General features: G+C 38.4%; 2 protein-coding genes across 5 annotated transcripts in view; one reads left to right on the forward strand and one right to left on the reverse strand.

Annotated features, from left to right (window-relative positions):
* TBCD (tubulin folding cofactor D) overlaps positions 1-11,875 on the forward strand; it is a 136,215-nt gene extending 124,340 nt beyond the window's left edge. For both annotated transcript variants that reach the window (XM_067308544.1, XM_013960865.2), the window contains 5 exons: positions 1,869-1,958; positions 2,960-3,047; positions 6,239-6,348; positions 9,527-9,611; positions 11,460-11,875. In XM_067308544.1, the coding sequence (XP_067164645.1) occupies positions 1,869-1,958; positions 2,960-3,047; positions 6,239-6,348; positions 9,527-9,611; positions 11,460-11,471 (385 nt within the window). In that variant the 3' untranslated portion in view covers positions 11,472-11,875. The remainder of the gene's footprint in view (positions 1-1,868; positions 1,959-2,959; positions 3,048-6,238; positions 6,349-9,526; positions 9,612-11,459) is intronic.
* The window catches only part of B3GNTL1 (UDP-GlcNAc:betaGal beta-1,3-N-acetylglucosaminyltransferase like 1), a 138,711-nt gene continuing 123,796 nt past the window's right edge, over positions 11,515-26,429 (reverse strand). For all 3 annotated transcript variants that reach the window (XM_013960868.2, XM_067308545.1, XM_013960867.2), the window contains 4 exons: positions 21,165-21,233; positions 18,963-19,037; positions 13,031-13,119; positions 11,515-11,598 (listed from right to left, as the gene is read on the reverse strand). In XM_013960868.2, the coding sequence (XP_013816322.2) occupies positions 13,039-13,119; positions 18,963-19,037; positions 21,165-21,233 (225 nt within the window). In that variant the 3' untranslated portion in view covers positions 11,515-11,598; positions 13,031-13,038. The remainder of the gene's footprint in view (positions 11,599-13,030; positions 13,120-18,962; positions 19,038-21,164; positions 21,234-26,429) is intronic.

Raw genomic sequence — 26,429 nt, forward strand, 5'->3', positions numbered from 1 at the left:
GCAAATGTGCAATTGGCAAATGACAGAAAGGAAAGTGGGGCTGTTTTAAACCCAAAATGCTGCACATGAGTTTCCACGTACGAAATCTCTTCCAGATGCTCTCGTTCCAGTTGGCCTCTTTGTTGCTCTGCTTCGCAGCAATGGCCGTACCGCTGAACCAATTTAAAATCTCACCTAATTCACCATATCACCGTTGCTCTGTGCTGAAAGCCAGGCTTGTATTGCAGGTATTGTAATTATCTACACAATAGCTTTGTGTAATTGGGGAGGGGGAAGGAGGAGAGATTTCACCAAGCTAAGGAAAAACACACTGAAAGAGCAGACACTCTCTCCCTTCATCTGCCCAGACGAGCCGCTGTCCTTAGGCGCACGCAGGCACGCTCAGGCAGGCGGCCGTCCTTCTCCGAACCGTCTCGTCCGCGCACGCTTTCCCCCCCGGCCCCCGCTCCTCCAGAGGTGCAGACGGTGCTGATGGGGCTGCAGGCAACGGCGGAGGCGAGGACTTTGCTCCTGCAGCATCTGCTGGGGGAATTTGAAATTGGCCCTTCTCGGACTTTTTGGTCCTGAAAGCCTCTGTCAGCTCTGAAAATTTTCTTATAAAGCCTCGATATAGACTTTGAAAACTTGGTGATTTTACTCTTTTTGTGTGGTTTTCTGGGCAATGCAGCAGACAACATTCATTAGCTTGATGGTTCATTGTTCAGTGTTTTAACCAAGCTAGTATTTTGCTTAGAGCTTTTTTTTTTTTAAAGGAATAAAAAAAGAGCCCTGAGTGTTGTCTGGAAAATTATGTAACAAGGTGCATTAACTTAACAAAACATCTTGTCATTCCTACAAACGTCTTAATTTCTTGTTTTAAATGCCTTGTTTTTCGACAGATTACATTGCACAGCTTTTTTTTTTTTTGAATGGTTTATATCCACAGCTTTGTAACATGGTAGCAGAAAATAAATGTCAGGATTTTTGCGTTCTGCTTTACATACACAATACAGTGAGGTTTTAAAAATATGCAGTCTAGAAGTAATTGTGCTTACTAAACAAATATGAAATAGTTTCGTTTGCATCTATGGCACTTCAGATTTCCTGCTTCGTGTATATTGAGTAAAAGATTAAATGATTGGTACTGAAATAAAAGTACTGTTTCCTCTTTAGTTCTCTTTAATAGATCCTTGGAATATATTAACAATACTTTTGTTTGTATGAGTGTCTGGGAAAGAGCTGTGAGAATCACGTTTCCCGGACTGGGAGGGGGAAGGAACTTGCTGACTATATTTAAAGATGGTTTCACGACTCGTACACTTAACGGAACTGTAAGCCCTGTGTTTAATTATGTTGTCTGGAATCACTAAAAGAATCAGGGCTGTGAAATGGTAGTGTATTTAAGAACAACATTCATCTTCATTTATATAAAGTTTGGTTGAAAACCTTAGGGAACCACCAGGGCACCACAGTGATGCATAGATTAAATAATTTTTGTTTGGTTGTAGACTGTTTTAATTCCAGGTCTAGCATATCTGATCATAGCAGCTTTTGTTGTACTAACAGGACATGGCTGTCGGGTGCGTCCTGCGTGAGCGTGGCCAAACGTAGTCCACCCCTCGGCGCACAGGCACTGCAAGCAGTCGGTACTAATTTCTTCCCTTCTCTGTCCAAAGGCCCAGTAACACAGGGCCAAATCCAGCCTGCGCCTTTGCCGAAGGCCCAGCTGAAGCAGGGTGCGCTGGTGTGGAAGAAGGATATATACTGCTCTGGGTTGCGTTGTTCCTGTCTTGAATGTTAATCTGGCAGCTTATACAATCGTTAACTGTGTTTGAAAGTCTGCTTAAATCTATTTCTCATCTTTTTTTTTTTTTCTTTCTCTTTTTCAGCCATCCATTTGCAATGAAGTTATTTACGCTTTGTAAAGAAGAGATCAAAAAATCCAAAGACATACGGAAACTTCGCTCCAGCATTGGAGTGTGAGTTGATGAAATAAAGTAATCTTGTGTCTGCTTGTAAGGAGTGAAGCAAATTCAGTATCAGTACAGCCCAGATAAAACATCTAGGTCCTTTTGACATGAAATATAAGTGAAAAGTACATAAACATATATGTAATATAAGGTTGTGTGAGCTTTATGCACTTCTTTTGGGTGGTGGGGGTGAAATCATGTGAAGGCTGTCATAAAGTTTTAACTACTTCTACAGTGTTGTTGGCATTCTCAGTAATGCACAGAGTCATTTGTGTTTTGCTTCTGGAGAGCTTGGCTCAAATGGTGCCTCTAAAGAATATATAGAATTGATTAGCTCTTGTATGTGCAGTAGAAAGCTGAAAGCACTGGCAAGATTATAATGTGGCTTTAGGGGAAAAACTCTCAGTTCAGAAAGCAGAGAAGTCAAAACAGAATTGTATGGAAATATAATACTGGCTGGGAATAAGAGACAAAAATCTGAATGAAGGTTCATAGGCAGAAACTTCTATGTATGTAGTTGGCAAAATCATTGAGGTATAACTATTAGAAGCACTGGTATGTGACTTAAATTTCATTTCTTTATTGGCAATAGTTTGAGTTCAAGAAAGCCTAAAATGAAAAATAACCCACATTTCTGATCTGTCCTTCACTCTCTACTGCATCATATAAAAGCCTACACTGTGCCTTTGTCTGTGTGACAGCTTGTTTCATGTGTGATTTTTAGCTCATAGCCTTTGGTGCTGCCTGTCAGTAGTTTTAAAATCATATTTGTATTTGGCATAGATGTGTGGCATCTCAGTATACTTCAATAACCCTTAAAGAGTTCACTATGCTTGCGTCAGTGTTTGCTTTCCCACAGCACTTACTTACAATATCAACTGAGACTTCCTGGGGGCAGCAAAGCGCTCCCCCGCCCCCTTATTATGTGTCTTTATTCTGAGCCTCAAAATGTACTTATGCAGTTATGACCAAAAATCACTTAAGACCTGTATCTTCTTGTTTCTTCCTAGGTTTTGTGGCCTGATTCAGTTTCAAGGAGACATGAGAGAGAAAGTTTTATTTCAATTGTTTCTCCTTCTTTGCCATCCCTTTCCTTTAGTAAGTATTGGATGTATTGCCTAGTGGATTTGCTGGATTACAAAAATGTATTATTTAAAATACTCTAAAATGAAAAAAATAATTGAAAGTGTATTGAAACAGCAATCTTTTTAACAGATATTCTTGTATACAATAGTTTTTTTGTTTGTTTGTTTGTTTGTTTGTTTTTCCCTCAAGGCCGGCCACTTGAAATCGTCTCCTTGCCAGGCTGCCACCTGAAACAGGTTGCTGCATGCCGACAGAATACCTGGCTATTCTGCATAGTGTTTTTACACCTTCTTTCCCTACTGTTTTTAATTAGAAATTATTTAGGTAAATAATTTGTTCCTTTTACACAACACCCAGCACAGTGAGGATCTGTGCACCGCATAGGGCTTGAAGGCTTCCATCAGATAAATTACTGTCTGATAGTAGCAACACACAAGTAGTTCTGGTTCATGAAAAATGTATTTGTCCTGTTTGTCAGGGAAGTTTATCAGAAGTTTACCTTTTTCTTGTAACTGAAACAGGGCACTACAGCTGAGTCATGACTTCTGACCATGAATGTATAGGGGAAGCTCCTATTCGGAATAACAGTTTTGCAGTCCTTTAAAATTTGTGTTGACTCGGTAAGGTTTTCAGTGCTGACTGTACAAAAACTGGCTTCCTTCCAAGATCTGGGAGCCCAGTTTGACAGCTGCTTTGGTGGCCAAACGCATAGAACAAGCGTGGCTTTTGTGCTCTGCTCAAGGGGCTCACCTTGGAAGAGCCGTGGACGCTCTGCTGAAGACGTGGGCACTGTCATCTGCTCTGCTGTGGGCAGCACTGAAGCTGCATCTGTAGTCGAGTGGTGTAGGAGAAAGCAAAGGCAGGCAGAAGTAACAGCACGGGTGCGTAAAAACAACGTGAAAAGCCAATGAGGTCTTGAAGTGTTTTGACAACACATGGAATAGCCTGGTTGTCTGTCTGGCCAATACAGATCAACACTGTTTATTCTAACATTGCTTTTGAATTAAGTTTAAAATCCTATGCTACTCAGCAAGGTTTGACACTTAACGATTTTGGGTCCAAACATTTTCATGTTGTGTTTACTTACTACAAGAAGAATATTTTGCAGGAGGTGAAAAAGATACCACAGTTTAAAAACTGCAGAGAGCTTATTTCAATTTCATGCTTTATTGGTGTTTTACATGATATATATTGTTTTTTACAGATGAGTCAAGTTAAAATGTCACTGCTACTCCAGAAATAACCCTCTAATTTCTTTATCTTCCTTTGGTTATCATCAGGCTGTCTTGAAAAACTGAAATTAGAATTTGTTTTTGTTGTAATTTTGCTGTCTTCCATTTAGTATCTTTTTATGCATTATACTTCAGAAACCAGCCTAGTTAGCTTTCTCTGTACATACACCAACATCACTACTAAACAGTGCTCTGGAAAAATACTTGCAAATTAACTGCTTCTGGACACTGGGTCCAGAAAACTAATTTTACTCACATCATTGTCCATCTCGCCACACTTTTTAAGTTTTACTGACACTTCTGCTCTCCAGAGTTGGGGCACCTCTCTCTTTTGTAGGCCTACAGCAACCAAAGTTAGAGCCAGACGTTGCCCCAGTGAATCATTTCAAGAAAAGGAATGCTCCTGTTGGGCTGTTCTCAAACATTTTAATTCATTCGTTGTGAGGGACCAATCTGAAAAGCAAATGTTTTGAAAAAGGTGCTTTTCTGACCCTCATCCCCTTCTTCTTCAGTCTGGAACCAATACAAATGTGAATGGAAGTGCCCACAAGTAGCACAGGTTCACACATCTGAATCCATAATTGACTTTTTTATTTTTTATAAGCCATGATATGTTAAATTTCATCTGTACTCTCTCTATTTTTAAAGAGACTGTCTGTAAGGTCAGGTCAGCAGCTCTCTTTGTATGCAGAGTGGGTTGGAGAGGCAAATTGCTAATACTCTAATATTGCTTGTCATTTAGGTAGCCTTAACACAACCTGGAATGGAAATTAGCAGTGCTTTATCCCGCAGGAGAACTTCAGCTCAGTTGCTTAAAGTTGCATGAAGATGACAGTAGTCTCACTCTTGTTTATGGTCTCTCCGAGATCACAACAACTTTCTTAAAGCAACTTTTTTAGAGTTACTTTCTTCATGCTAACCATGAATTCATGAAATCATTTTTGGTCTCCAACTCCAATTAATAACAACGAATAATACTAAAAGTAGAATAAGTAATATTACTCTTAGTAACAAAAATTACTATCATCATCTGAGTTACTTATTCTGATAAACTTACAGTTTTTGTTTCCAGCTGTTTTTGTGTTTTTCAACTGAGCTTCAAATTAAAATATTAATGTTTTAAATTAATAATGCCCAATTCTCCACACGAAGAATACACAATCAATTATGTATTTTTATAGACAATAACTCAATTATATACTTTAATGGTTTTGCCTCGAGTAAGAAGTACAAACTTTGTTGTAAAGGCAGAAGAGTAGTTGCAAGGTAACATGTATCAAAGACTACTATCTAATGAGAAAAAGATATTTTGACAAATAATAGTTCACATTCAAAGATGGTTTAAATTTGCAAGCGGGTAGCTTAATAGGGTTTCTTCTAGTCTGCTGGTACATATTGAGTGATAAGCGTCAAATAGTGATGCTTGTTCTTTACCGGCGCTGTAAATGTATTGGTGCTGTCACTACAATAGTGACTCAGTCTGAGGGGATGTTAGAAGAGAGTATGATTATTTCAGTGTAAATAAAATGATATAACTACTGAAGGATATCTGAGTTATTGTAGCTAAAAGCTTGTTCCAGCTGAAATGAAGAGATCGGTGTGCTGTCAGACTTTCAAAGTATTATGGTAGAACACATTTTCAGCCATAATCCTCAGGAGTTATCTCTAAAGTAGTAATGAGTGCTTCCGTATTTCTGTTGCCCTCTTCATCTGAAATACTGCAAAAGTTTAGTGAAAACACACCTATTGTAGCAGCATGAATTTCGTTGAGGCACTGAAATGAAAGTCGCTTGCCCTAGGTCCTGCAGCAGATCACTAGCAGTGGTAAGAATAGTTTGCAAGAGGGCTGAGCATTACAAAGTCTCCTCTGTAAAATGATCATGTCAGTATGAGGAACCAGTAATAGCACTGGGCTCTTCTGTACAGGACTCCAGATGCTTCAATAAAACTTTCTCTGCCTCTTTCTTGTAGATAAGGAAAACAACTGCCAGTCAAGTTTATGAAATGTTGATTACCTACAGTGACGTAGTTGATCCTGCCATTTTGGATGAGGTTATGACCATACTCAGCGATACCAACTGGTAAGTGAATTTATTGTGAAATAGTAATAAGAGTTCAAAGAATTTTTATACCACTGAAATTAAGAAAAAGGTCCATACCTTGGAAAATGGTGGCAAGGAAGTTGTAAGGAATGATACCTTAGTTTTAGTTATTTATTGCTTATAGGCCAAAAAGGCATTCCTGAAGAGACCCCTTCTGTTCTCAAGAACTGTGTATTTTATTGTCCCACTGAAAGTGGTATGAACTTACAAAAACACCGCTGGATAAAGTAAAATACCCGTATTTTTCTAACAACATAAAAAGGGAGGAGATCTTGGAAATTCTCCATGAAACACAGAGGGACTGGGCTGTGCAAACAGACAAACTTCAACTGCACAGACAGTTTCTTGGCATTTATGAGCACTGGCAGGATTTTGGAAAAAGGAAGGATCTCTGCAAGTTGGAAAACAACAGAATTAGCAGAACAGCTCAGATTTCCTATGAAAAGTAATGGCTCAAAAATGCTACAATCTTTGTATTCAGACAAATATTATGAATTGGAACAGTTTAGACATTTCCTGAGCCCACGACTGTATCAATTAAACAACCACTTTTATCTTAACAATTATAATTCCTTTTTTTTTTTTTTTTTTTACTTACTGTTATCTCTAGCTTTGGCTTCTTCTAAGGGCAGGAGGAAAAGGGTCCCATTCTTCATGAGCATTACTATTTTAATGTATTTGGATGTAGTTCAGCTGCATATCAGATTTGTGCTGTTTCTACGCCTCTAAAAGCAATGCTCGGGTGTCGATTGCAGCCCAACAGAGAATGGGATATATTGCAGCGAAGCAGCGAAGGGCCTGTTGGGGCAGTAGGAACTCATTCTGGCAGCATCTTTGAAGTTCACTAGCAGTCAGAACAGGAATAGGTTTTTTTATTTATTTATTTTAAAGCAGACTTTTTACATCAAAGAAAGTAATTGAATAGAACCATAAAGCGACAGGAGAAGGGACTGCTCACCAGATTTTTAGCAGGGGGTTTGTTGTTTTCCACAGATTTTAGCATTGTGCACTGTAATTACCTGGAAATGTGTATAAAAGTCTGCATGCCCGAGATATTTGAAGCAGTAAGTGGTTTAAGATACTAATTAGTTTATTAGTTTGGCTGTCATTTTAAACTTTCTTATTACATAAGGATGTACTGGGTCATGGTTCCACTAGAGCAACACCCTGCCTCAGACAGGAGCCAAATTTAATACCTCGGTAAGAGTTTAAGGATAGACAGATACTAAAAATATATTAGTGCTATTTAATTGTTATCTTAAATGGCTTTTTGTTGTTCATTGAAATTTCATAGAACAAGTATACCTTTATGATGGTGCTTTACATATTTTTGGACTGCACGCTCACATTTTTTAAGTCTTATTTAATTTCTAGTTTATTTCTGGGCATAAGCTTAAATAACTTTACATTTGGGAAAATGAGTTTTGTCATCATAAGGGGTGGCTGCTCCTGTTTTTCTTCATCTTTCAGTACAAAATTAGAATAACCATCTCAGATTTGAAGAATGGTTGTTAAAAACCTCTTCTGATTGTGGTTAAAAATTACCTGCTCAACTACCAATTGATGTTTAGTATTGTGTTTAGTATTATTCAATATTTGCTCATTAAATATGAGTTAATAGAAAGCTTACTGAAAAGTTAGAAGTTGCTCTACTACCTTAAAATGGAAATTTTTTTCATAAATTCTGAAGGAGACATTTCTTTGTGTTCTACACAAGCATTCAGAAGTAAACCTAACTACAGATCGATAACCAAAAAAGTGGAGTAGTATTAGATTCCTGCAGTCACCAATGAAAGGATACTGACAATAACCAAGTTAAAAGTGGAAAACACCAATTTGCTAAAGAAAAAGCAGCGGTAGTACAGTTCTACTCATAAAGGAGTTACCAAAACACAGAAATACAAAAAAAAACCTATAGAAAAATAATATTAATAATATGTTTTCACCTTGTCATTTTTAAGCTGTGAATGGCTGCCTGTTTCATTCCCTCTTAGTCCAGGGCTTGCTCTAAGCTGCCAGTTGCAATACGTCCATTGCTCTGAGATTAAAGATGAGGGCCAGTTTACTTTAAGCTTAATTGTTTTATCTTGGGAGACTTCAACTGTTTACAAAAGAAGATTTTTTGAAGTCATTGCTGAGTGTCGGAGAGAGCTTCTTCTAATTCCCAAGTGCTCTCAGTGCTACAACATTCGTAGTAAATTCTGAATTAAAATAAGCATTAACATCAGGAAGCCAAATGAGATTTAAATATTTGGGGCAGATGACAATTACCGGGATACACATATTTGAAACTTTCTCCATTTTGGAACTACAGAGAGTTTATCATACAATTGTGTAATTTAGAGTGTAAACAAATTACACTATAAATAATAAATGTTGTTTAACTAAAGGCAAGTTTCCAGTATTAAACCTGATGATTTGTCCCATGCATTTAAGAAGAAATAATTAGGTTATTTGTAATTAGCTTGTACCTTATGCTTTTTCTCTGTAGTTTTGGAATCGGTTTCTGTGTAAGAACCCATTTACAGTTGTTACTTCAAAAAAAAAACAAAAAAAACCCCAAGCTACTGAATTAGGAATGTGGGAGAGAGCACAGCATTTCGGTTAGTGGTAGATATTTGCCACATGTGAAAGGCAGCTCTGGGTATGGATTTTTGCCCTTTTGGGGTTTTGTTGTAATCGACAGTTGTTGAGGAAGTTATCTCATGACCATCATGCTATTTCAGGAGCTTTTCAAAATACTCAAAAAAATCTAGACTTAAATCTTATATTTCAGCATAAAGCTTCTCTAGTTAGTAGAATGTTCTGACATTTAAAATTCTTGATGTGATGTTTTCTAAAGATAAAAGGAGCTGTAAGTTTAGAGAGTAAACTAGTAAACTTCTTCTAGTCAAAAGGTATGTATGAAAATGTGTTAATTTTTAGAATACAAAGATCTAAAAATACAGTCACTGTCACTTCCGGGAGACCTACTGTGTATGTATGGTTTAGCTGGCTTAACATGTTGCAAAAATGTTACGTTATCCTTAAAACTTGACACAACAAAAACTTTCATAGTTTGAAATGGACATGAAAGAATAGACATGGACCTTTGTATGTATGTGGCCAACTTCAAGTTTTTATATCTGAATTAACTGGAAAATACTTCCTCATGCAGGGAAGCTGAATTAATGCTAGTAAGAGAGAAACGCAACTGTCTCTGTGATCTCCTGAAAGTGCCCAGACCACAGCTAGTATCCAAGGTAAAGTATGGGATTGTGCTCCTGAATTTTTTAAAGAAACACTGTAATGATCAGTTGTTCCACCAAACACACTGTATACTTCTGTACGACAGATGCTGTTCTGCACTGGTTCATGAATATATAAATGTGTACCTAGAGAACTGTCCTCAAAACTAACTAACTACAGGATATATGGAATTGCTGAAGACTCTGCTCTTAAGCCCTTCCAGTCTTCTTATTTCTTGAAAACATTCCAGACTTGTGGTGTGACATCTTACTCAGGCAAAATGCAAGAATGAACCAATATAGGACAGATGTCTCAATAACCATTTGTCTGCCTTTTCGGGCAAACACTACCTAAGAGCAAAAATATATTCTAAAAGCTAGTACACTCCTGAGAAGAAGGGCAATATATCCATAAATTGATCCTTTTTCCTTTTAATGCAGGTATTTTGGAATTGCCCATCAGCTAAAATTTTTTTTATTTATTTTTTAAGAAATACAGAATTTTCTGCTTTGAGAATTCCTCAGTCTATGAGAGGTTCCTTTCCCCTCTGTTCAAAGATGGGAAGGCTCAGTAGGCAAGATAAATAACACTGAAGGATAATAATTAAACAGATTTTGCAGCATTCATCTCTTAAGCACTTAATACTTATGAACTGGCTCTATTTGGTATTACATTACATGAGTCTTTAAGGTCAGCCAGTTCTTCCTATTTAATATTAAAATTCTGATAATCCTTTACACTAAGTTGTTTCCTAATGCAAGTAAATCCTATGGTTTGAATTGTCATGGCTATAAAAAAAATATAGACCAGTATTTAAGGAATCAATGAGTAATCTTCAAAGACAACCTGTTGTCCTCATAGCAGTTTCTTTACCTGTCTGTCTTCCCAGTTCTTACAGGGTCCTTTCCACAGTTTTCTGGGTTTAGTTTAATTAAAAAAAACCCTGTGACTGACTCTTTTGTAATTTTAGAAAATAATAATCTTAACCTCTCGCATACAAAGCATTCTTATTTAGAGCAAAAATTGACCTAAGCCTTCCTATTCAAATTATTAAAACTTAGTTTTAAGATCTTTTTTTTTCTAGTCAACTAATAGAAATGTTATGTTCAAAATGAAGATGTTGCAAGATTAACTCACTGATCTCAAAAATGTATTTCAACACCTTAATGTTGAAACGGAGGCTGAGAAAAGACTGACAAGTGAAAAGAAAACCATAAAAGATAATATACATATTTATACCCTAATAGACATACAGGTATTTCAGATGGAATTGTTACAAATAATATAATGTGAAATCTGGGAACTTAAGTGGCTGAAGTTGGTACTTGACCTTTTCCTCCTCTTTCAGCATAAGCAAATAGTAACTAAAATATTTAAGCAAAGAGAGTAAGCCTTCACCCGCCCTGAGAACTGCTGGAGTTCACTCTTGGAGAGTGATACTCACTGAACTTGAAGGACTTCTCACAGATGTCTGAGCCAGCGGCAGACACCCCTAGTAGCAGCCAGTTTGTGCTCATACGAGAGTGCGCTGCACTCTACTTTTCTTCATGAGCTCACATATCCTGAGAGCAGAGGAGAAACAACAGTGTAGAGAAGGCCAAGCATAACATTACGAAAAGGTAAATAAAGCTCATTTCAGCTGAAATCAACACTTACTTACAAAATTCCTTAAAAAACTCACACAAATAGAATTTATTCAGAGCAGTAAGGAAAAAAAAAGTGTTATAAAGACTGTAAACATAACTTTGTATTTTTACATTTTCATCTCCATTTTGTTCATTTTATTACATGATTGTGATATTGTTAAAGCAGTGATATTCTCTACCCCCTGTGACCACTTCTTTTCTCTTTCTCTTTTGCAGAGTTCAGCGTAATAAAGCTGCTGGCACTGGCTGTTGCTTTGTAAACCGAAGTTCTTGGTTCAGGTGCCATGAAGAACCGAACAAGTTTGTGGTGTGGCATCTTGACAAACTGGATTGTCAGCGTGAGCGGCAAAGTGCACTGTTTAACAAAATAAGAGGCAGAGAATATGTTTTAAAGCGTTGTGCATATATGCCATTGGAAGGCAACAACGATTCATTATGTTCCTGTTTTTAAATTCATTATCTGTAGCCACAAGATGGCAGTTTGTCTTCGTACTTCTGACATCAAAAAAGCAGGTCGATTGTGACAATGATTTTCACTTCTACAGCTCTGAATGGAGCCATTCAACCTGTGCTTGCCCAAATGTAGCGCCACCGCTGTGTACACATGAAGTATTAAACCTGACTTGCTTCATTATCCTCTTAAAAGAATCATTTTTTCGGAGGTAAGACTGGTGACACTTAGTGATAATGAAATCTTTCTGAAGATAAAGTATCCCTCTGGCTAAGTCTGTCATCCTTAAGTCATAGACAAACAAAAACATCCAGGCTTCACTTTATCAAAAGTCAAAGCCTCTCGTAATAGCTCTTTCTGTAACCCAGTTAAGCAAATGTCTGTGTGGTAAACTAGCTTTAGAGACTCAAGCTTCATATTTTTTTTCCCCCCTTGAAGAATACAATGGTGATGAATCAGCTCTTCAAGCAACTGCTGGGAATTTAGATCATTCCTTATTGACTATAAAAGAAAATGGCTATAGCAGTAGTGCTCACAGCATTTATCTTTAATAAGACTAATGTGACTGTAGGACAAATGCGCAGGTTAGATGATACTGTAATTATACCTTGTTATTTGATGGTTCTAATTAAATCCCACTATCGCAGCCCTTCTTATAGAACAGCAGTTGTATATACATATATATGTACATTTGAAAGAAAGGAAAAATTCAGGAGGAGGAACTAAAAATGAGCCAGTTTCTGTGAGGTAGCTGGGTTGCTGAATGCTACAGCCTGCAGTAGTCTTCTAATGTAGGTGTTCATTTCCAAAACTATAACCTGTCTTACTGTTGAGATTCTTTTTGCTTTTCAAGAGGCTAACTATAAATGACAGCTTATTATTATTGAACCTTTAAGTGTACTTGCAACCTGGCCTGGGAGATGAAATTCAGTGTAGATCAGTGTAAAATTATGCACGTAAAAGGAAAAATAGCACTCAAGTGACATCTCTTTACACTTCCACTGGCTTCAGGCCTTGCTTGATGTGTTTTTAATGCTTCCTGGTGGTAACAGGCCTCTTGGAATCTAAAGGACTGTATTTGGTAGTTACTTAAATCAGAAATACAACTTAACAATCAAGCTAAGTTTAGTAAACCAGTCATGTGCAATAGTAATGAGAACAAATATCATTATCAATAGTGTAACTAAGTCCTCCCTTAGAAAGGGGTTAGTCAGAACAAAGATTAATTTAGTGAAGCACAAGTTACTAAAAAATTTCCAAACCGCTGAATACTTTGGTCATCCTACACAGACAGATACACAGAAGAAAACATGGAGCTTCAAGGTCACTGCCCTACCTCAGCTTTTAGTTGAAGTGATAATAATCCATCCCTTCCTTCAAGTTCAGTGTGTTTAAGTTTTCTTCAAATGCTCCATGTGTCAAATCCTATGGGCGGGAGGGAGAGAAGAGAAATAGATCACGCAAACTCATTTCAGGCCATTAACAGCTTTCACTAATTCGCCTCTTTAGACCATAAAAAAGTCCTATTTGCAGAGCTAAACATAAATAAAAGAGAGCTCAGAAATGTTTCCATCCAAAAATTAAGTGTATGTTGAGAAATTAGTGTTCAAAGTGTTTAGTGAATTCATTTAAAATGAAGAAAACTCTGAAAACAATGCCATAATTCATTTTTCTGATCTCAAAAGTCTTGTTTTCTCGTTGCCTGACTCGCTGTCACCTTGTTAACTGCTCCGCTCGCTCGGGAACTAGGCCCCTTTTAACCGCCCCTTTTCAGGCCTTTGATTGAGGGGTGGCTGGGGTGGTCCTCGCCTCCTGGTGCGCGTGCCCACATGTCCAGGCATTTCCCCGCACAAGCCTGCGGCGATGCTGCACAGCTCCGTGTAATGCTGCGAAGCGGAAGGCCAGGCCCCTACTGAAAGCAGCCCAGCAAAGATCTGTACACAGCGGTGGGGCGTTTTCTTTTCAAATGCATGCGTTTTCAGAGAATGGAACAAGGGCATGAGTTTTTACGAAAATAGAGATTTCTGTAGATTTTGAGCAATGATTAGCTTGGCAGATGAAACAAACCTTTCATCAAGCCACTGACATATTATGTATAGTTAAAGGTGTTTCCTTTCAAGCCTTATTTACATTGTCTGAACAGGAACGTGGTAGCTTTGCGCCACGAGCAATCTTTCAAGGCAGCGACACAGACCCAAACATGGCTGTGATGTCATTAAGAAAACATGCCCGCTTCAGCATTTCTGAGCATTTCTACTTTGTTCTTCTTGGACTCTTGAATTCTACTGATCTTCAATTAAACCTCGCACTACTATAAGAGATGAGTAAAAGAAAAAGATGACCAGTGCTCTTTTGGTTTGAACTGAGCAGCTGTGTTGAAGTTTTAACAATGCCCAACAGTCCTGTAAATATTTAGGACAGGAAGTGGCAAAAACAGAGGCCAACCAAGGCTGTGGAATTAAAGGAGGTGGAGTGTTACACTTTGGCTAGAATAACTGGATTAAGAAAGTGCTCTGGGTTCTTTAATAAACCTGAGTTCACAAATTAAGGTTTATGCCTCACATGGAGGACTGTGTATATCCAGCTTCCCAGCTCATCCCATAAACTGAACTGCTTATAAACATGCTCACAGTATTTGGGTGTTTCTTGGAAGTCAGAGACCAAGGCCACCTTGGTGTGTCTGAATGCATAAAAAATACCCAAGCAGCAGCAGAATCAGGCCTGTGATCTGGATCTCCGTTGCACTGGGGAAATTAAGCCTTGTTACTCTTCTCATGAAGTTGCGTCTTCAGAAACAACAGTTATTCTAATTACAAAACAAACCAACCTGTCGCCTCCAAACCTCTTCTTCTTTTCTCCTGCTTGAATTTATATGTGAAAGGAAACACTGCATGCATACATTTCGGGTCTCTCACCCAAACCAAACTGTTGTGCCTCAAGACCACAGACTAATTCCTCTTTCTCCTGTGCCACTCTCACCTACCTGCTATGTTCTTCCATTTTCACTGGCAATGTCAAAAAACATGAAGACAACAGCCAGATCCAGAACTTCAACAAAAACATTACTTCCAGTCCTAGAATTAGTATTTAAGCTCTGATATTTACTAATCCTAAAAACGATACAATAATAACCAAAGAATAATTTGGAAAAAGGCAGAAAAGGTCCCATGGCAATCAAACTTATAAGTGAGGGCTTCACTTATCTGTGGTAACCAATCTCTTATCTGAGAGATAAGGCCTCTGATTGTGAAAGATGTTGAGTGCCTTTCTTACTTCTTGAATTCAAGGATACTTGACAGTAGTCAGTACTTTGATGGAGTGGTTCCTAATTTTGCAATTCAGTTAAGATCACAGACTGTCATTGGTCCACATGCAAAACCTACGACTCACCTCAGCAGGGAAGTCTACTCAAAAATACAGGCCTGGATCATGACCTTTAGTCTCCACTAATGATTTCATAAAACCAGGATTGCCCAAGTCAGGCCATGGGGTACAGAGCAGTCCCTGTTTAGCTTGCTAAAAAGAAATCAACCTGCTCTAAAGAAGGGTTAAAAAACAAAACAAAACAAAAAAGAGCCCAGATGTTAAATTAAGCTGGGTAGTTAAAAACAAATCTTTCATTCCCAGAGCAGAAGACTGAGGTGACAGAACAAGGCAGCATTTTACAATAAGTGGTCCAACAGTAAATTTACTGAACTTTATACAAACTAGTTTAATTACTGAGACAGAAAGTAGAAAATCCCTTTCATTTCAAGCACTTGGAATCCTTGCCAAAACAGGGTACAAGAAGCGATTTCTAAGCATTTTGCTTTTGCCTCAACAAAGTGAGAGAATGCAAACCCTTAGATGAAGTGGTCCTGTAGGCTGCACGACAACTTCGATGAGCTAAAGCCATGATTTTATTCTCTGAGTAAAAACTTTGACACACACACACACACACACACACACTCTCTTCTTCCTCAGCCGTTCAGCTACAGCCCTTTGTGAAGCCATTTAAAAAGCTTCTTGCAAATCAAGCAAAGACCAAATAGGATAAATCTTTTTTTTCAAAAATGATTTTTATATGGTGACAAAGTAATTCCAAAGCCAGCAAGGAAGGCGCTGTATGGAAAAAAACATGAGCAAACACTACTCCAAGCACATGGCCAGAGCTGTTTCTTGCAAACAACCCATTTAATAAACATAGCTAATTTTCAAAAATACAGATAAAACCTGCATGTTTTTAAGAAGCTTAAAATGCATATCAGAACTGGAAATAATCCCCTGCCATGGGGATAAAAGACAGTAAGGCCCCAGAACACTTTCTTTTTCAGAAGGATGAAGGATGTCATTGAAGTTATACTAGTATAATGAAGTTGAATTTGGCTGTCCAGGGTATTTAGAAACTTGCTAATGACTTTTGTTTAAGAAATTAGCTAAGTGGATCTGCAGCTAATTCTGCCTTATGACAGTTCCATGCAACATGTAACTAGATCCAACGGGAGAATCCAGCAGGGTCATATTTGTTGCACTGGCATCTATCTGCACAAGAAATGCTGTCCTTGCACTTAGGGTTTTCTTTTTCTTTGCTTGTGGCTGCATGACCTGAAAAACAGAGTTGGCTAAAATGACTTGTCCTTAATAGTTTGAAAATGCAGGTCACTTGTAACCTCTCAAACACAGGATTTTTTTTCCCTCCACAGGGCATGCACAAGGATAGTGTTCTTTTTTTGCAGAGGAATTTCATGTCTCAGATGCGGTAACATCTTTCTCACCAGCTTGGGACTTGAACTCATAACAGCAACATTTTTTGCAGTTTCATTTGATAAATCTGGGGGAATAGCATCACAGAGGAAGAAATGGCTATCACAAAGGAGGAAATATTTTTTATTTAATTCAGTCATATCTATGTATTTATCCCCTTATCCTACCTTTTCCTATGCTCCTACTTACAAAAAGTGTGTTGGAAGGGGAAAGGTAGGAAAGGTGATTAAACAAAAGCTGGAAAGTCTTGATATTTAGCTCTTCTCTCAGATGTGGCCTGCACAGAAAGCAAGGCAAATCCAAACAGTCTATAAATACAGCAACGCCTAACCCTTGGCGTTACACTTGGCCTGCACAGTATCAGCACAGATGAATGAAAGTTCAACTCCGCTCTTTTCAGCCCGTTTAGAAACCATTTCCTTTAGTGGTCAGGCCTAAAGTTTGAAAGTTGCTGCAGACAGGATACCTGAACATTTTAAACCACAGACACTTACGAGTTTGTTTTGTTTTGGTAGAAGACTGCTTTCCATGACAAAATTACTAGTGCGAAGTGTGGCTATTTCAGTCCAGCCACAACCTTGCAAGTAGTAAGAAGTGGATTTCACGGATTCTGACAGCCTCCACCAAGATTCATAGCTATAATAAAATACAGCGAGTGTGACAGTGGCTGAAAGAGGTTGCTAAAAACTCTCCCTGAAGATCAGCTGCAAAATGTGGTGATAGAGTAAAAAACAGGTCCAGCAGACTAGTGTTCTGGAGAGGGATTCAGAAGATGACCGACTTGCTCCATAAGACCTTCTGATCTCTTTTCTCTCTCTACTGGGTTTTAAACTCTTCCTACATTTTGGTACAGATATAATATCTATGTTTCTATCTCTTTCTTATTTTTTCTGTGATTAAAAAGGTGGTAAGAGGGTCTTCAGGCACAACTAACAAAGAACAATTTGGTTTCAGTTCTTTGTTTTGTTACAGATTTCTTTGTCCTTCCAACAACCTCATCCTCTGTGCTCATAATATTAAAATAATTGGTATAATCACACAGGTGTATTGTGAGGTTCATGTTATTAATGGATATAAATACATTTAAAATCTGCAGAAACATAAGCTCCATAATGGACTTTAACTGTGATATTACACAAGTTTATTCTCAGTAGTGTCCTTGTCTGTTCAGCCACTGTTTTCCCAGTCCATAATGCTGCTGGAAGGCCATGTGCATTGGTCTTTATTTACTGCACTAGGCTATTTTTGCTGTCAGTTATTATAGCAGCAACTTTAACGGTAGCCAACTGTATAATTGAATCACAAAGTGAGAGAGGTAAGGGCACAATCTGTCTACAGTTTCTAGAGATTTGGCACCACACAAATGGCTATTGGCATTCTTAAATTCTCCTAAAAAGTGAGCTGCTTCACAGACAGGTTTTAGAAGCAACTTCACAAAGTCTGCAACTATTTCAAGTAGGTCATACTGTATCCAAAAACTACTGCCTATTACTTAAAAGATAGTAGGGTTTACCATGTTACGTGATCAGCAAGTGGAACATGCTCAGTGGCAAAGAGTGGAAAAATCTGAAATCACAACTGAAATCATGACTGAAGTTTTCAGGCAAGATGTTGCATAATAGTCTCATTGTAAGGGCTTCAGAAATTAAATGTGCTTTTTAACAGGTTGCACAGATGTTTTGTCGAGGGATTTCCACCCACCATTATATGTAGTATGAAAAATTAAATTAGTTGTAGTATTATGAGCTTATCCAACAATTTATCAGACATGATAATGCCCTAAGGTACTTTCAGACTGGCTTCACAACTCTAAGTTATGATCTCAGAGTTGATCGTAAAGTTGGGAGTGCTAAGTTAAAAAGGGACTGTATGAGATGAGATGGGATTCAGCTAATCAGTCTTCGAACAGATTTAAAACAGCTGTAGAATGCCTGTGTTTATATGTAGCTACAGATTTTAGTTACTTTTAGAGACATAGTGTTTACAATTAGTACGTGTTTGCTATTGTGGTTTAAAGCTTTTGTTTCATCCTGTTACATTGCACTTTGTTATTTTAAATATAACAGCTGCTGGTTATCGTCTTCAAGTTATGTTATTAGGTCAGTTAAACCTGGTCAAATGAGAGTTATCGCAGTCAGGCACAGAAGAGGCTCCAGAATGGGCAGTACCACATGTAAGGGCTGTAAAGGTCTGCTTTAAAAAACGGAGCCTTTTACGTACCTAAAATATTGCAGCCCTACGTATGGCAAAGTGGCTGACTGAATAGCCTCATTTGTACATATAATGTTGTTGGACAAGAAGGTAAAACATATCCAAACTCCAAAAGTTGTAGCTTTTATTATTCTTAACACTACTTATTTTTCTTAATACTGTTTTAAATCCCTTAAATACTCTGCACAATCAATTTGATAAAAAGGCCATTCCATATTAAAAGCTTTTGCGAAAAGCTATTTACAGTAAATACAAATTCCCATGGAGCAAATACTGATTTTGCCCATCTAGCTAAAGCTAAAAGCTGTACTCACCAACTTCACACAGATAATGAAAGGTGGAGTTGCTTCTCTGAAGTGACATATAGGAATTTTTGGTTTGGGTCTCTCCTGCAGGAAACAAGAGTGAAATTTAGTTAAGGGGTATACAGGGTTACTTGTTAGATTCTCCTAGGAGCTATTAAACATTAATTGGGAAAAACCTGATTTTGAGATCTCATATTAAATAGCCCATCTGTTCATAATTTTCCCTGTCATTTCAAGAACCAGTTAGTTTCTTACCATAATCTTTCAATACAATTGTGTTTCTCTGGATGAAGTTATATACTACACTAGATCCGAATCAGCAGCTTTCTGCTGCTGAAAGGAGGACTCACTCCTCTCCTCCCTGCTTCTTTCTTGTCCCCAGCTTTTAGCCCTCTCCCCAAACAATTCCCCCTCTTCCCTGATCTGATTGCAAGGTACACTGTTTTAATATCCTACTCCATCAAAAAAAAAAGTTCTTTTTTTTGTCAAGTTAATTTTCTGCCATGTTAGTGAACTGAACCAGCTTACTGAGCTGTCAGAGAAGCCTCAGAGCAGGCCCAAGGCAAATGGCAGATGCAAAAAGCAGATCTTTGCCTTCCACTGGAGCTGTTAAATGGCTCATGCCCAGCTGTGACTTCACCATGGCTCCAAGCTGCAGCATTTTCTAAGGCTTCAAAACAGGTTGCAGGACACCCTTCCTCATGGCTGATCCGAGAGGATGGGTATGTGTTAGGTGGACAAACGCACAGGGTCTGTACCAATTACGCTGGTAATATCACTGCAGTGGTGATAGTGAGTCCTCAATATTCCAGGTAAAAATCCTCAACTCCAAGTGCTTTCATGCAGCTGAAAGCGCTCATTAGCTTCCCAGGAGAGGACTTGATTTTACAATTACCCTAGTCTAACCGCAAGCTGCATCTGAGGAGGGCCCCCCCCCTCCCCGTACGCCTCCCGCAGCCCTCCTCCAGTCAGATACGAGGACCATGCAACCTCAGGGTAATCTGATTCACAAGATAACGTGGTGGAAAACTTGTTATTTTGAGGGTTACTTTTCTGCCAGATCAGCTAACTCAATCAAGTCATCCTTTAGCCACAAGGCTGTTAGCCCCGGTATAAACGAAGTAGTGGGCGCGTGTGGCTGAGGCCAGGGAGCAGAGCTGGACCACCCCTGCGTGAGACTGCCAACGCACCCGCAGGTACTGACCCAAAGCCCCGGGAAACCGAGAACCATCTTTTCACCAGCTTCTGAAGGGACCGAGTCTGGATGAAATGTTACTCCAGATCTTGAGCTAACTGCTACCATGAAATTCATGCTGCAAAGCTGGCTGCCTTTTTTTTTTTTTTTGCCTATATGGTTTGTTTATTGCCATCTAAATATCATCTTTCATTCTTCAGGGAATGAAATGCTGCTGCCTACAATTTTTAGGCTCCAGAGGAACCTATCAAAGTCTTACTCAGATACAGTGTGATTATAAATACACAGATAGGTTACAGTTCATCACTGAAGCCTGCTTCATTTTAACAGACATTTAACTTTTAATGCAACATGAGCCAAATTCTACTTCCACTTAAAAGAAAAACTCTCAGTGAAGGCTAAGTTTTACTCCATCAACAGAATACTTTCAGAATATACATTTTTTGTCTTTCTAAACTGACTTCAGTCAGTGAGATGTACTCTTGCCTTTCTCCTTAGACCTGGAAGCGATCTCTCTTTCAAAAAGGTTTGCTGTCGTTACGCTTTTTATTGACTTTGAAAATACCACATCACAAAACTCCACATTCTTCCTTCTATTTTTTCTTCGTTAGGGTAAGAATTTTGGTTGTGAAAGTCCTTCTCTAAGCAACATACTTGTTCTTAATCCTGGGTTTATAGAGACATCTATGTCAGATGAGAATCTTTACTTCTGAAGAATCACACTTCATGCTGAAGCAACAGTACTCACTACGAGTTTTCTATCACCATGTCAGCGGAGTCGGTGCTCTCACCACGCTGAGCCGCACTTAGACAAACTCTGGCTCCGCAGTTCACATTTCAGTACAGTCCCCAGCTATCCAGTCTCCTGACATGGCCTCCTTACTGAAATTAGTTGCTCTACAGCATTTAACACTGGTGATGTATTCTTTCATTGGCTGTCTGAGGAGGTTAGAGCATCACATGTCCCAAAACAATTTCAGATCACAGTAACAAATGCAACGGTAATTATAACTAACCTCCGATTCTTCGTAAGTGTAAAATCCTTTTGTTATTTTCTTTTCATCAACATCACAAAATGCAGTTACCTGCAAAACAAAAGCAGAACACTTCTGTACCGTTCTTTGCTACCAGCAGATATTCCACCTGTATTGCATTTCTGTAAGTAATGTTAAAGGCATATAAATGAACACAGGAACAGGGCAATGCACCTGGGTCCTCCTATGGAGCTTAAAAATATATTAAATCCTTTCTGCGTATATCTTAATGAGATAGGCGATTTTTGTAGTTGGCTATGAGCACATTATGGTGATCTAAGTTACTGATTGTGTAAGAGAAGACATCTATGAGATCATTAACTTCATCCTCAGTGATATGACGAGTAAATTAAAAACGGCCTGCTGAGACCAGCCTCAGGACCTTGACACTTCCATTGACACCTAAGATCAGGTGATACAAACCCTCCTCCTTCTGCCCACCCCAAACATATAATATAGCAGAAGACACCTCAGTATAGCAATACTGCAATATTGCTAAAGATGCTCCAATAATACCAGCCTCAATTCTAGATCAGATCATGCCAAATTTAGGAATTCCCATTTTTACCTCTGGAACACCAGAATTCTATAAATGTGAATGCGTGTTTCATACTTGTAAACATCCTTAATGACACACACAGTTTTGGAGTTTGTTAACTGAAAAGCTCAGCAAATGTGGTGTTTAAACACATATATAATTATGCTGCTCTATTTTGCTTATTCTTACTGCAAGAATTACTTAGAGCCCTAGTTGCCAAGTATCTGTGATGTTTATTTGCATTCCTCATAAATATGCCTGCAATACAAAATATATGGTGGCCTTATTTTTGAACCATTAGGTTGCCAATAACATTTCAGAAGACTTTTCAAAATGAATTTAAGGATGTTTTCCCCTGATTTCCATTGGATCTATTCATGTTATCTACACAGAACTCTTACACTGAAGCAGAACAGTTAAGTTAGTTAAGGTCTGGCAGAAATCAATTATTCTGGGGAAGGCTGGATGGCAGCTTTCCTATCTTTTAATCGTTGCATTAAAAATTGATTAACAACACTTAATATTGAGAAAATTTGAAAAGCCAGACAGCTGTTTATTAATTTCTTAAGTTACATAAGGCTGCAAAAGGCTGGCTTACTTTCTGTATGTACAAACATCGCTCTCACATTTCCCTCCTTTGATTAAGACGATTTTCTTTTACCTAAAGTGACCTCAATTGGTTTAAGCAGAGGTGGCCACTGACAAGAAGATCGGTGTCATACAGCAGAATTTTGCGTTCTTTTTTGGTATTTCATTCTCACCACACAGGGCCGTCTTCACAGCCCAGTGGCAAAGCCGAAGAGGAACAGAACCGAGTTCCCAGTGGTTTCGGGCAATGGCCAGATCGAGCTTCAATTCTCTTGCAACATAAAAGAGACTTCTAGATCAAAAATACTTTGGAGATGTTTCCACCAGCCAATGGAGCATTTTCCATTTCCACTGGAGCAAGAACTGAGCACATTAGACTACATTTCAAAATTTCCTCTACCCATCTTATTTATATGTCTTTATGCACACACATATGTGCATATATATATATACATATATATACATATGAAGGCCAGCATGTGAAAGCCACTGTGGAAAGACAGGTTACTTAGCTGTTTTAGTTATACTTCTCATTCTGCGTTAACCACCTTTAAAATTCTCCAGCACTCTGCATGACTTCAGTTTGGCCACTAACATCTTACCCTTCTAGAAGTTGTGATAATTAAAAAACAAAATTTAGCAACTCTAAAAGGATATGTCTTCACTGGCAACAGAACACAGCATGGGGAATAAAGTCCAAAACATTGACTTTTCTTCCAGTAATTCAAGCTAGTTTTTCAGCTGCTAATACGCCGAATAGTTTTTTTTTTGCTTGTTAACTTTTCACATAAGGTAAAGGGAAATCCCACCTACACTTCAATGTCAGGAACTGACAGTTCAGCTGTAAGGTCTGTGCTGGAGACGATCGCACTGTTCACCTTTAACTTCATTACAATGTGTTGAAGTTGACCTCAAAGCTTGATGGTGTATGGATTTCTTCTCAACACGAATGGTGTTGGAGGCCCCAGTAGCATTCTAGCGGCACCGGGTTACCAATAATCCCATTACCTTCTCTCATCCTATGCCATAACTCATGCCGTTATGTGTAGAAAATAATACATACTATCTTCGACAAACAAACCACCCAACCCCAAATTAACCAGCCCATGAAACTCCTGGGAACAGCAGCTGTGTGCAAAAAAAAGCCTCAGGCACGACAGGTAAGTCTGTAACAAATTCCCCTTGGAAGATGTAACCGATTCTTAGCCGTTTTTTGTGTTACCACTCAGGTATTTCCACGTATAATTTTCAACAGATTCAGCCAGCTTAAATCTGATATCTACAGTATTATAAAACAGGTCAGACTTGAATGGGCAATTTTGCTGCCAGACTATACGCCATGTGGGTGGCCAAAACATAAGTCAACTATTTTTCTGCCACACACTATTTATTTTCCAATTAAAGAAGATGTGTGTCTGGAGACTAAATACAGGACTTGCGCACAATTGTTTATCCAGTAAGGAGAATTCAAGGCATCAGGCTTATATGAGCTATTTACTTCAAAATATTAGGCTTAACCCAGAGTTACCTATTTATTTTCCTGCATTAATGGGCTCCTGTCTTGAATCTTTTCTGACAATCATCTATCCACACATAAACCAGTGTCTCCTAGGGAGGAGCCTATGTGTTATAAATCTATAAGGCATTCTCAACTCTTTCTTTACCAAGAAAACACATTAAATGCCATGCAAAACACATTATAAATCTTATTAATTTGCTTTCAGCTGCTTCACACTGCAATTAACAACACAACACCTTTGTAGCTTGAGGCCTCAGATCACACTTCAGTTTTAAGGAAATATATAAATGACTAAATATTTTTGTTTTGAACCTCACTTGTATGAAAAACTGTACAATTCCAAAAGAAAAAAAAAAGACTGGTATTTCTCTCAGCTAAAAATTGCAAGAGACAGCTAGATATCAGCTATAGACAAGCTATATAGTTAGTATATGTAACTTTTATAAATATGGATTGCAACGTACGTAAACAACGGTGTAAGAAGAAAAAGGCAAAAAGGAGAAATAGTTCTCTCCTTCATAAGAGAAAGTTTATACAGCTCAAAAGAGAAGATATTTACTCAAAAAAAGAAAAGAAAAGAAAGAAAACTCTGCTGGGGAAGACACTTCTGAGGCAGATAAAAGCACTTCTCTGGCTGGTTCTTTTTAATAAACATAGCAGCTGCATGAAGGGACACACAGATTTGGAATATCAGACCTCCCTGTGGTAAAAGGAGATTAATGGGCAGGAAATTAATCCTACTCCAAACGTACAACCGAAGGAATCATTAAGAGTCAGCCTGGAGTGCAACTGCAATTATTTAGTTGTTTGAACTGTGTTACTATTATAAGAAAATTAATAGTTTGTGTCATACTTGACATGTTTACTGCCTTGTTGACCACTGCAGGGAACGCTTCCTTACACTTCCCAATCGACTCAGCTTTTCCAACAGAAAAACTGAAAGCTTTCATCAGCCTAATAACGTCCATTTCTGGTGAATGATCTTCACTGTAATTTATTTCCTCATCTTATTTTCGCCCGTGATATGCTCTAATGACCATCTACAAGATGCAGGGAAGCCCAGCAGCAGTGAATGCCGAGGACGCGTCCTCCTCGCCACAGGCGGAAGGACACGAGAGGCAAATTCTGCGAGGGAGAAGCAGAGCACGTAAGAAAAAATGAAAACCCCTTTTGATATATGATCACCTGCACGTTGTCTCCTCTCCCTCCTGATTATATTAATTGGTCTCATAAGACTTATCCTTAAGGAAGACAATCTCCAAGCTGACCGACTCCACAAAATCCTATATAAGCAGATCTTCTCTACTATGGTCTCTCCAGGTCACTGACTATAGCATGATGAACGGAGATTTTATGGTTATGCTTACGCAGTCCTTCACACATTTTAAACCTCTAATGGCCCTCTTGATTCTACTATTTGTAATTCTTTCATTCAAACTGGTTTAAAGCCTGGGAAGCATGTTAATACACACCTCTGCAAAAGTTAAATCAATTTTAGCCATTCATGTCAAAAGAAAGTAATTAAAAGCATTATAATGCAAGTTTAAATAGATACGGTTAATGCCAAACAGAACGAGGCACAAGTACAGGCATAAACACCTTCCAGCACGCCAAGCGGAATGATGAAACTAATCAGCATATCCATTCTCAGGCATGAGCTGAGAGATTTTCAGTATCAGTGTGCTGCTTTTATTCCACCTATTTAGCATTACAGCCACCACAAAAGCTGTGGGTATCTTTAAATTCCAAGTATGCATTTCACAGAGCAGTTTTAAGACGCTGCTCTGCTAAAGGCAGCGTTATCTTCCTTCTTGACACACATACGTAACATTGCTCAAGAAAATCTTAATGCCAGAATCCAACATCCAGATATAGACAGCACGCAAAATTAGCCTCCAAGTACTGCACATACAAAATTCCCTTATTAAATACAACTACCTTTATGCAAAACAGTATGGGAACTACTTGTGATGCTCTCATTTCTCTAGGACAGATAACTAAATCAGTTATAGCAATAATTTTTCAAGTATGCATGTCTTGCAATCAGTGCTGACGAAACAGAAGATCCAAAAAGTGCATCTTGCAGCATGGGAGCATCAGAGAGATTTCCCTGCTGTAAAGTGTTTTCTATAGTCCAAAATGAAAACTAGCAAAACAGAGGCTTTACTTTAGGATGCCCTACACTGGGGATTTAACTGAAGCTTTTAACTTTCACCTCACTCTGTTTGTTCTGTGAGCTCTCTTCTACTTTGCTTCTACACCAACACCTTTTGCTCCATTGAAAGGAGGCTGTAATATTCTTCTCTTTGTGTTTCTCTGCTTTTACATGCCCCCACTTCAGTCTCTTGTATTGCCGTTCACATATTTTAAGAGTATTTAAAATGCTACAAAAATGAAACATTTCTTGCTCTTGTGGGCTAGCTGAAAGATTATAGATAAAGTCCATGCTTTAGTGATGCAGCTCTGGGTAAAGCAGAAAAAGGTGAAGAGAAACTAATAGGAGACAACACTGATGATTTTAAATGGTTAATGAGCTAGGAAAAAGGGTGCACAAAATACTTTCTTGCAGCTTTCAAATTTGCCTCTGGTGGAGAGGGTTGTC

This window comes from Apteryx mantelli, chromosome 19 (genome assembly GCF_036417845.1).
Source record: "Apteryx mantelli isolate bAptMan1 chromosome 19, bAptMan1.hap1, whole genome shotgun sequence".
Lineage (NCBI taxonomy): Eukaryota > Metazoa > Chordata > Aves > Apterygiformes > Apterygidae > Apteryx > Apteryx mantelli.